The sequence below is a fragment of the Sinohyriopsis cumingii genome, chromosome 15 (genome assembly GCF_028554795.1).
Source record: "Sinohyriopsis cumingii isolate HCF-2022 chromosome 15, ASM2855479v2, whole genome shotgun sequence".
Taxonomy (NCBI): domain Eukaryota; kingdom Metazoa; phylum Mollusca; class Bivalvia; order Unionida; family Unionidae; genus Sinohyriopsis; species Sinohyriopsis cumingii.
The window spans coordinates 14723721-14736172 of record NC_142975.1 but is presented as its reverse complement, the minus strand read 5'-3'; the positions used below and the strand labels follow the sequence as shown (position 1 = coordinate 14736172).

Sequence of the window (12452 nt, the reverse complement as noted above, 5' to 3'; positions counted from 1 at the left end):
AAATTATTGGCCAATGGAGTTTACAGAGCAGGGAAGAGGTTTGCTAAGTTCTTCATATTGTCAAGATAAGTCAAGCATCTGTCTTGACTTGCCTGTGTCATTTGACACAATAGACTATGATATACTACTTCATCATATACAATGGTAGATCTGGGTGTGTAAGTTTGAAATTGGATTGGACATGTAAGTGAGTATATATGTTAGGTATTGAGAACTAAGATTAATTTTACACTTCTTAAAGTTCAGATTTTTTTTACTTGATCTGGCAGGCTTTAGCAGCTTGATGTGTGTAGTTTTGTGAAATCAGACTTATTTGCTTTTTGTGTGCTTTAATACCTCCTTTTGTATGTTTAATATATATGTACATGTAAAAATAACAATCATACATGGTTTGCTTTTCATTAGATAATGATTGGCACTTCTACCAATGACTAGAAATGATACAATAGACAACATTGTAAATGTGTGTCAAGTGCACCTTGTTAACTAAATGACATGATTATGTACATTAACCACTCCAGTGGCCTAATTAGTTAGAGCACCCACCTCAGATGTCAGAGGTTGTGTGTTCAAACCCTGATCAATCATGCCAAAGACTTATAAAAATGGTACTAGCAGCTGCCTCGCTTGACACTCAGTATTAATAGGTTAGTGTTCAGGCTGGTCGGCATGGTGTCAGGAAATGTGACTGGGTGGGACTTGATGCCACTTATCTGCAGCAAGATACCCCAGTGCTAGACATCAGTATAAACTGCCACACTGCAGACATCATAATGATATGATTCAGATTGTTAAAGCTGTGTTAAAATTCCAAGAAACACAAATGCAATTATGTACATTGCATTACATCACACAACAGTATAATGAATTATCGACTAAGATTACTGTCCCTTGACCTAAAATATTCTCAAGTGTTTTTATTCAAGTTGCTATTGTGTACTTCAGTGTGTTACTGAGTTCTCACCATTTTCCAGTGGTCTCTTTTAGTTAACACGTCATCAACCAGATGAGCTAATGGATAGTCATTCATCAGTCATTCATCAATCATTTGTCATCTATCTGTCCATTAGCACAAGTTTGTAATTACTACACCTCCTAATCTACCTGGAGGGTTGCCTTGAAACTTTACACACATTTATCCCATGGTTTAGTTGGTTCTAAGTGAAAATAGTGCTGCTTGGACATTCAATATGGTGCCACAGTGACCATCTTGAAAATCTTGTCATTGCTACTCCGACCTCCCTAATGGATGACCATATCAACAAAGAGTTTTCACTAAGAGACCTCTTATGATGTCAAGTTGGTACTAAGTAGAAACAATGCCAATTTGAAGTCCCATATGGCCACCATGGCAGCCATTTTGAAAATCTTATCGCTAATCCTCTTGAATAAATGGTCATATCGGTATGGGGTTTTCACTAAAAGACTTTTTATGATGTCTTGTTGGTCTTAAATAAAAATGGTGCTGATCTAAAATAAAATATTGCCACCATGGAGCTATCTTTAAAGTCTTGTTATCACTACTCCTCCTTATTGAATGTTTGTATCAACTTTGGATTTTCTTTCAAGAGTTTTTAAGATGTCTAGCTGATCCTAAACACTGGTGCTGATCTGACATCAGGTATGACCACCATGGCAGCCATCTTAAAAATCTTGTTATCATGACTCCTTGAACAGAAAGGCATATTGATGTGAGGTTTTTAGCAGAAGACTTTTTATGCTGCCCGTTTGATCTGAAATAAAATTAGTGCCAATCTGAAATCCAATATGGCTGCCACAGTGGAACTCTTGAAAACCTTGTTATTGTTACTATTCCTGAATGGAAAGTCATGTCTTGAAAACAGTATTAGCTCAACTCCTCTCCAAGTCGATGGTTATATCAACCAATAGACTTCTTATGATACCTAGCTGGTCATAAATCAAAATATGGCTGTCAAAAAGACTGTCTTAAAAGTTAAGTTATCACTACTTCCCATGAATGAATGATAACACTGGTCAACAGTGAAATCATTACTGACTTGAAAAGGCCCTAATCTGTAGTATTTTGGTGTGCCGAACACGAATATAACCGTGAAAAATTTGTATTGGCTCTCGTTTTGAAGATATTCATATACCTCATTTTCTATGTTTCACTGTGTAAATTTCTCCAGTAGGACTGCAGCAACATCCGGAATAATGATGTAACATTGCATAATACCATCATGCTCACATCATCCACAGTTGATTGCATCATTTTCTGATGCAATGCAATACTAATGCCATGCGGCTGCTGAAGTAAGTTGACGTCAGCAGTGTACTATACATGTGTAGGCCTATTATACTAATGCCAGGCTGCTGCTGAAGCTGACATAAGCAGTGTACTATATAAAGCCCAATCAGATAGGTTCAGCATTTAAAATATTTTAGACGTTGTGCGAGACAGTTCAAGCTACTGTTACATAAAACTTATTATTTTATCCATTTACGTACAATAAAGAACAGTAATGCCTCGAAAGTGTGTTAATACCGCGGACAATTTTTGCTATATTTGTGGGGAAGTGACATTTGCCAACCAGAAGAAAAGTATCAATTCTCAAGTGAAGAAGGCATATCATCTTTACTTCGGATGCAAGGTTGGTGACCAAGACAAGCCTTGGGCTCCGCATATATGCTGTGCTACATGTACAACACAGCTTTCACAGTGGTTGAATTGCAAAAGGTCATCAATGCCGTTTGCAGTCCCAATGGTGTGGAGAGAGCCAAGCAACCACCTAAATGACTGTTACTTCTGCTTGGTTCCTCCTCTTTCCGGCGGAATAACGAAGCGAAAGAAGTCGAGAATAGTCTACCCAAACATTCCGTCTGCATTGAGACCAGTTCCACATGGTGAGGGACTTCCTATTCCAGAACCTCCAGCAGAATATTCTCTTGATTCATCTGACGAAGACAAAGGTGAGTCGACCTGTTCTTCTCCTGGTCCATCAGCATGCAGTGATCCAGATTTTCACTGTGGTGCATCATCAACCCCACACAGAATAACACAGGAAGAACTAAATGACCTGATTCGTGATTTGGACTTATCAAAGAACAAGGCAGAATTGCTAGGATCAAGACTCCAACAATGGAATCTTCTAGAAGAAGATGTCACAATTACTGCATATCGAAAGCGCCACCAGCAATTGGAGCCTTTCTTCAGAAAGGAAAGTAATCTGATATTCTGTTCCGATATTGAGGGCCTCATGAATGCTTTAAAAATCACTCATGACCCACAAGAATGGAGACTATTTGTGGACTCTTCGAAACTGAGTCTCAAGGCTGTGCTTTTGCACAATGGAAACATTCTTCCATCTATTCCAGTAGCGTATGCTGTCCACATGAAAGAGACATACGATAACTTAAGGCAACTACTGAATTCCATTGAGTATAACAAGTACAGCTGGCACCTCTGTGGTGATTTGAAGGTAGTTGCCCTTTTAATGGGACTGCAGCAAGGATATACAAAATACATGTGTTTCTTATGCGAGTGGGATAGCCGAGCAAGGGAAATGCACTACATGAGGAAGGAATGGACTCACAGGCAGAATGTAGCCATTGGAGAGAAGAATATCCAACACCCAGCTCTGGTTGAGGCTCAGAAAATCTTGCTACCACCCCTTCACATCAAACTAGGTTTGATGAAGAACTTCGTGAAAGCCATTGACCGGACTTTGCCAGCATTCCGATACCTGCATGAAAAATTCCCTCGACTCAGCGAAGCAAAGATTAAAGAGGGAGTTTTTGTGGGTCCTCAGATTCGAGAGCTTTTCAAAGATGACCGGTTCAACAACTTGCTGGAAGGTGACGCGAAACAAGCATGGAATGCTTTTCGCCTAGTTTCTACAAACTTCCTCGGAAATGTTAGGGCAGAAAACTATAAGGAACTAGTAGAAGACATGTCGATGAAGTATAAGAAACTTGGCTGCAATATGTCTCTAAAGATTCACTTCCTTCATTCCCATTTGGATTTCTTTCCTAGCAACTGTGGTATTGTTAGTGATGAACACGGCGAACGTTTTCATCAAGATATCACAACAATGGAACAAAGATACCAGGGAAAATGGCCCACTACAATGCTGGCTGACTACTGCTGGACACTCCTCAGAGATGCTCCCGAACAGCTGTACAAGAGACAGGCGAAGAAATCTAAGATGTAGTCAATGACTTGATTTTTTATAGGTAGGCTATTACAGTTGACCTTTTACTATTGGAATGCATTTCGTTATGTAAACATTAATTTCTTGCAGATTACAAAAAAACTAGAGCCAATTTTGCAATTTGACTGTCATATTCGTGTTCAGCACATAAAAATTGATAAGAATTGACTAATTTTATTTCAGTAACATGACTTTTGTAAAAATTTGTTGTCCAGTGTAATCATAATGTGCTTTTCTTTAAATCCTAAACGAAAGTGGTGCCATTTGTACATCCAATATGACTACCATTATGAATATCTTAAAAATCTTGTTATCACTATTCTCCTGAATCCAGTATGCCAGTTTGACAATCTTGTTATCCCTGAATCCAGTATGACAATTTGACAATCTTGTTATCACTATCTCCTGAATCCAGTATGACAATTTGACAATCTTGTTATCCCTGAATCCAGTATGACAATTTGACAATCTTGTTATCACTATTCTCCTGAATCCAGTATGACAATTTGACAATCCTGTTATCACTATTCTCCTGAATCCAGTATGACAATTTGACAATCATGTTATCACTATTCTCCTGTATGACAATTTGACAATCTTGTTATCCCTAAATCCAGTATGACAATTTGACAATCTTGTTATCACTATTCTCCTGTATGACAATTTGACAGTCTTGTTATCCCTAAATCCAGTATGACAATTTGACAATCTTGTTATCCCTGAATCCAGTATGACAATTTGACAATCTTGTTATCCCTGAAGAATATCAGAGATGGTTTGAACACTCAACAGCTAAAAGGAGGAAATGGTCTTATCTTGAATTGGAAAATCTTGTCAGTCCATGTCATGTATATCTCTTTGTCAGTCCATGTCATGTATATCTCTATGCCAGTCCATGTCATGTATATCTCTATGCCAGTCATGTCATGTAGATTTATATTTCTGTGTCAGTCCTTGTCATGTATATCTCTGGCAGTCCATGTCATGTTTATCTCTGTGTCAATCCATGGCATGTATTTCTCTGTGTAAGTCCATGTCATGTATATCTCTGTGTCAGTCCTTGTCATGTATATCTCTGGCAGTCAATGTTATGTATATCTCTATGCCAGGCCATATCGTGTAGATTTCTGTTTCTATGTCAGTCCGTGTAATATATGTCTCTGTGTAAGTCCATGTTATGTATATCTCTGACAATCCATGTCAGGTATATCTCTGTGTCGATCCATGTCATGTATTTCTCTGTGTAAGTCCATGTCATGTATTTCTCTATATAAGTCCATGTCAGGTATTTCTCTGGGTAAATCCATGTCTGTATTTCTCTATGTAAGTCCATGTCATGTATTTATCTATATAAGTCCATGTCATGAGTTTCTTTATATAAGTCCATGTCATGTATTTCTCTATGTAAGTCCATGTCATGTATTTATCTATGTAAGTCCATGTCATGTGTTTCTCTATATAAGTCCATGTCATGTATTTCTCTGTATAAGTCCATGTCATGTATTTATCTATGTAAGTCCATGTCATGTGTTTCTCTATGTAAGTCCATGTCATGTGTTTCTCTATATAAGTCCATGTCATGTATTTCTCTATGTAAGTCCATGTCATGTATTTATCTATGTAAGTCCATGTCATGTGTTTCTCTATGTAAGTCCATGTCATGTGTTTCTCTATATAAGTCCATGTCATGTATTTCTCTATATAAGTCCATGTCATGTTTTTCTCTGGGTAAGTCCATGTCATGTATTTCTCTATGTATGTCCTTGTCATGTATTTCACTATGTCTGTCCATGTGAGTTTATATTGTAATTATTCTAGTGTATGTTTAATTAATGACATGGAAAGATTTCTGTGATAGTTATGGTGTTGTAAATGTTACGATACTGTGGCCATTTAATTCCTATGTATTACCGTACCAAACAATAGTCAACTCTTACTGCAACAAATTAATTTCTTACTGTTTCTGTTGACCTAATAAATCAGTCAACATAAATTTGGCAGAGGGACCCATTGATAAAATATTCTGAAAGTAACAAGTCAAAGATGAATTGATTTTATAAACTACAAAATGTAATCAAGTATAACAACAGACTCATAGAGTTAAATTTTGATCAGGTTACAAAAGCTTTGACATAACTTATAGTTTTTCACTTGCATTGAAAAAATGTATTGCTCTTTATTTAATGACCATATTTCTCTTTTGTATTTTCTGCAGCAGCATTTTAATTTACCCAACTATCCGGCGTACAACACCTTGTATGACACAATGGAATATGTAACATCATTCTTGGACCCTGAATACACCCTGCACATCACAGTGGCAAAAATACTTGCAGATGTAATACTTCGTCTTGCTGATTCAGCAATATTGCCCCTTGATGTGGACAATTTTTCAAGAGTGTTGCGGAAAGGAAAAGAAGCCCTGTATGGTTTAGACTCAGTATTTTCAGATGCTGAGATTGATTTAAGTAAGTTTTCTCAGTTTTCACATTTATCATTAAAGTGAATGATTTACTCCAATTATGGAGACAGAGCAGTTGTACACAATTATTCAAGTGTTAATCTAAAGTTTATTACATGGTCCGTACCTTTGACCTCCTGTGTGAAGTTTCAGTTAAAGCACTTTTCAAACCTAAATACAGGTTACTTTTCAGAAATTTACAGTATCTGCATTTTAGTATTTATAGAAAAAATTCAAGCAAATATGAAAATGTGAATATTTCAGAAATACAGTGTTTCTTAAGAGTCTGTTATCAAAAAATTAAGCCTTTGGATTTAAATGGAATCAAGCTGGAGATAAATTACACTTCTTTGAGCAAAGAAATTATTATTATGGATATCACAAGATCAGCTGGGTGAGTTTTAGTTGCTAGTTTTCTTATATACATACGTGTATGTACCAATGAATGGGTCTCTGTCAGAAATTGTTTTGGAACTTGCACAGTACAGATTATGGCACAATACTACTTGTAGCGCTATAGCAGAGTTTCACGGTATACTGATATGATTTTGGGAGTTGCTGGGGTTTCGTTGTCTAATGATATGATTTTTGGGAATTGCTTGGGTTTCATTACATTAATATAACTTTAAGAAACTAAACTTTGCTCTTCTAAAATTAATTTTTTGTAATCAGGCGATCAGTATGAATGGGTGTAATATCTCTTAAGCTGCCACCAACAGGCAGGGAAATTTTTTGGCTAGGTAAGGGAGGTAATTGTAGTGGAAAGGTAAATGAAATGAAGAAACTGGAACATTAGAGTCTGGATGGATATGAGAGTATTTTACTTAAGCAAGATAACCATTATTGTAGTTTGCACTTTATTTATCTGTACTTCATTCTGATTTGGCCTTCATGCTTCCAATATTTTTAAAAAAAATCAACCATGTTAATGTAAGATAGTGTTAAATGTGACTGAAAAGTGCAAAATAAATTTCACTATGAACTGCACACAGGTTCATTCATTTAAAAATAAGTGCATTTGTATATATATTACCCCCCCCACATGCAAAATGGGCCTAAAACTTAATTTCCAAAGTTTGTAAGGTAAAAGAAAAATATATTAATTGAAATGAATGTCACAATATCTTTTTATTTCTCAGCCCTGTTGACTTCATCAATAGACATGTTCTGCATGATAGCCGACAATTTTTCTGCAGAGATCAAAAGTTTAAACAAGGAAGAAATCAGGTATGCCTATATGTATCACACATTATCACACAGTCTTAAAATGGTGGAATATACAGTGCAAATTTGATGGACGTTTTTATGATCAAGATTCAGGCTTATTGCTTGCTAATGCTAGAATGCATGAGACAACAATGTACCATTGTTGTTTGCATCAGCAATATATATATATGGTAGCCTTCAGTTTCTCTTCTAATTTGTTGTTTATTGATATGATGGAAACCCATAATAATCATCTTTTCCATATGTCTGTAAATATTTTGACATAAGTCTGTTGACATTATGTGTTCAGTGTTAAATAAAATTGACTGTACATGCACTTTAGTCAGATAAATTTATTACCTGATTCATCAGCGCATTAGTTTCTCTGTTTGTCTATCAATATGGAGAATTCTACTCAGTCACATCAGGGACAATTCATGTGGATGATAACATAATAGACAAGGACACCATCATTACTGGCAAAAATAATTTTTTCCTCCCCTGCAAAACATAGGACATGAAATCATAGTAACCTGTTCATGTACTATAAGTTTGGAGGTACCTGAGCACTAGTGTGTTTTTTGAAATTACCAATTGGCATATGCTATCAACCATAACATTAGAAAGATTTAGTGGTTGTTAAGGGGTTACTCCCATTGCTTGGTAGATAGGATTGTTATAAATTAGGTTTATATAAATTGTTTGAGAACTTTCATTTTCTATTTTCACATTTGTATAATATCATGAGACACTGACATGTATTTGGCATTACTACAGTGTTGTTGCAAGTAATAAGCATTACACAGTGTTGTTATAAGTAATTAACATTACCACAGTGTTGTTGCAAGTAATTAACATTACCACATTGTTACAAGTAATTAGCATAAGCACAATGTAGTTGCAGGTAATTAGCATTACCAGTGTTGTTGCAAGTAATTAACATTACTACAGTATTGTTGCAAGTAATTAACATTACCAGTGTTGTGTGTAATAAGCATTACCATAGTGTTGTTGCAAGTAATTAACATTACCACATTGTTACAAGTAATTAGCATAAGCACAATGTAGTTGCAGGTAATTAGCATTACCAGTGTTGTTGCAAGTAATTAGCATTACCACAGTATTGTTGCAAGTAATTAACATTACCAGTGTCGTGTGTAATTAGTATTACCATGGTGTTGTTGCAAATAATTAACATTACCACATTGTTACAAGTAATTAGCACAAGCACAATGTAGTTGCAGGTAATTAGCATTACCATTCTTGTTGTAAGTAATTAGCATTACCACAGTATTGTTGCAAGTAATTAACATTACCAGTGTCGTGTATAATTAGCATTACCATAGTGTTGTTGCAAGTAATTAACATTACCACATTGTTACAAGTAATTAGCATAAGCAAAATGTTGTTGTAGTTAATTAGCATTACCAGTGTTGTTGCAAGTAATTAGCATTACCACAGTATTGTTGCAAGTAATTAACATTACCAGTGTCATGTGTAATTAGCATTACCAGTGTTGTTGCAAGTAATTAGAATTACCACAGTAATGTTGCAAGTAATTAATATTACCAGTGTCATGTGTAATTAGCATTACCAGTGTCATGTGTAATAAGCATTACCATAGTGTTGTTGCAAGTAATTAGCATGTTGCAAATGCAAAACACCTTCCTCATTTTTGTGTTAGGCATTAGTGAAACTAATTAAGATTTGTTACTTTATGGACATAATTATTTTTTAAAAATGTGCCAGTATGCTGTGTACATTTATGTAACTAACTGTTTACCATGTGGTACTGGTATTTTGTTTATTGCTCCTACTGAGTGAGCTTGTTTACATCACAGTGTCACTACTTGTACTGAAAACCTGTACTGAAATGAAGTATACCTCTTCTAATTGAATCATAAACACCACTGTACTGAACCTAATTAATTATAGAGAAGTAAAAGATCTAATACACAACTGAAATTAATTAATTCCTGTACAAATTATAGATATGTCACAGATCTAATACATAACTGAACCTAATTAATACATATACAAATTATAGATAAATCAGGGGTCTAATACTCAAGTGAACTTAATTTTTTCGGTTAGCCTATCATTTTTTTATCTCACTTTTTTGGAAGGTTGACCAATCTTTAATCAATGAGACACAAGTCATCATGGACCAACTTTTATTCTTTTATTATGCACAACACCTCAATAAACATCCCACCCTTGGCCTTAAACTCTCTAAATTACAACAGTTAGGTGATCAATTTACAATTTCTTGTGTAAACATATCTGCCATTTAGTAGCAATCCTTTAGCACACATCATTGCACAAGTTGTTGTATTGGTGTAACAGTTCTAGTCTCCAGTAGACTGGTTCTGGCTGATTTCTGTAATATGGGGATAGAAAGCATAACAATAACTTTTGTTGTACTGGTGGAACAGTTCTAGTCTCCAGAAGACTAGTTCTGGCTGATTTCTGTAATAATGGGATAGAATGCATAACAATAACTTTGTTTTTAATTTAAAAAAGGTATATATCTTTTAATTTTCCAACGTTTTAGTTTCAACTATGAAATGGTATTTGTTGTGAAAGGTGTTTAAAACAGAATTTTTGACCTGCTGCCAGTAAAATCACATGTATGCATACCTGACTCAATTTCCTGTGACAGGTCAATCAGTTGGAGGGGGCATGGGCAATATGGATACCACAGTCACAAATCATTTTTGTCCCACTAAATCCTCTTTAGGTTTTGAATGGTTGTCATATGCATAAATTCAGTGGAACCAAGGGTTTTCACCACATGAAAATATCCCCCTCTTTATATTTTTCAGGGTGTAAAATATTTAGTAGACTAGATTACTGTCATAAAATGAAAAAATGGATCACCACATATTAGAACAAATATGAACAAACTAATGTACAAAAATAACCAGCCTGCTAACATTAACAGTTGAATAAATAGTGAGTTGTAATTACAACTTTGTGTTACACAAAAAAAATGGATATATAATGATCTAGTCAAATCTTAATTTAACATTTAAGCTTTTATTAGTTCTTTAATGAATATATTACAGTTATGTTACCATGTGGCTTGAGATCTAGACTTGAATTACCTTTATTTTAATTGTCATTTTGAGAAATGAGAAAGTATGCAAGCAAAATTAACAATATAGAATCAATAATAGTAGTGTATAACAGTTTATTAATTTGCTGACTGAACAAGAGCATAATATGTAAGGATCAAACCAATTATATCTCAAAAACTTGGTTGTCTGTAACTGTTCAGATCCTGAATAGGTTATATTTCTTTGTATGTATGTACAGGTCTTCAGACTGTTCAGATCCCTGAATAGGTTATGTTTCTTTGTATGTACATACAGGTCTTCAGACTGTTCAGATCCTGAATAGGTTATATTTCTTTGTATGTACGTACAGGTCTTCAGACTGTTCAGATCCTGAATAGGTCATATTTCTTTGTATGTACATACAGGTCTTCAGACTGTTCAGATCCTGAATAGGTTATATTTCTTTGTGTATATGTACAAGTCTTCAGACTGTTCAGATCCCTGAATAGGTTATATTTCTTTGTATGTACATACAGGTCTTCAGACTGTTCAGATCCTGAATAGGTTATATTTCTTTGTATGTATGTACAAGTCTTCAGACTGTTCAGATCCCTGAATAGGTTATGTTTCTTTGTATGTACATACAGGTCTTCAGACTGTTCAGGTACTGAATAGGTTATATTTCTTTGTGTGTATGTAGCAGTTTTCAGACTGTTCAGATCCTGAGTAGGTTATGTTTCTTTGTATGTACATACATGTCTTCAGACTGTTCAGATCCTTAATAGGTTATATTTCTTTGTATGTATGTACAGGTCTTCAGACTGTCCAGATCCTGAATAGGTCATATTTCTTTGTATGTACGTACAGGTCTTCAGACTATTCAGATCCTGAATAGGTCATATTTCTTTGTATGTACGTACAGGTCTTCAGACTGTTCATATCCTGAATAGGTTATATTTCTTTGTATTTACATACAGGTCTTCAGGCTGTTCAGATCCTGAATAGGTCATATTTCTTTGTATGTATGTACAAGTCTTCAGACTGTTCCAGTCCTGAATAGGTTATATTTCTTTATATGTATGTACAAGTCTTCAGACTGTTCAGATCCTGAATAGGTTATATTTCTATGTATGTATGTGCAAGTCCTCAGACTGTTCAGATCCTGAATAGGTTATATTTCTTTGTATTTACGTACAAGTCTTCACACTGTTCAGATCCTGAATAGGTTATATTTCTTTGTATGTACATACAAGTCTTCAGACTGTTCAGGTCCTGAATAGATTATATTTCTTTGTACATACAGGTCTTCAGACTGTTCAAATCCTGAGTAGGTTATGTTTCTTTGTATGCACATACAGGTCTTCAGACTGTTCAGGTCCTGAATAGGTTATATTTCTTTGTATGTATGTACAAGTCTTCAGACTGTTCAGATCCTGAATAGGTTATATTTCTTTGTATGTAGGTACAAGTCTTCAGACTGTTCAGATCCTGAATAGGTTATATTTCTTTGTATGTACATACAGGTCTTCAGACTGTTCAGGCCCTGAATAGGTT

The 12452-nt window shown here is 35.1% G+C and overlaps 1 protein-coding gene across 6 annotated transcripts in view; it reads left to right on the top strand.

Annotated features, from left to right (window-relative positions):
- The window catches only part of LOC149781297 (putative N-acetylated-alpha-linked acidic dipeptidase), a 324099-nt gene that overhangs the window by 299411 nt on the left and 12236 nt on the right, over positions 1-12452 (top strand). For 5 of the 6 annotated variants that reach the window (XM_089935382.1, XM_089935384.1, XM_089935380.1 and 2 more), the window contains 2 exons: positions 6388-6640; positions 7773-7860. In XM_089935382.1, coding sequence (XP_089791508.1) covers positions 6388-6640; positions 7773-7860 — 341 coding nt within the window. The remainder of the gene's footprint in view (positions 1-6387; positions 6641-7772; positions 7861-12452) is intronic. The other variant, XM_089935381.1, reaches the window with a different exon arrangement.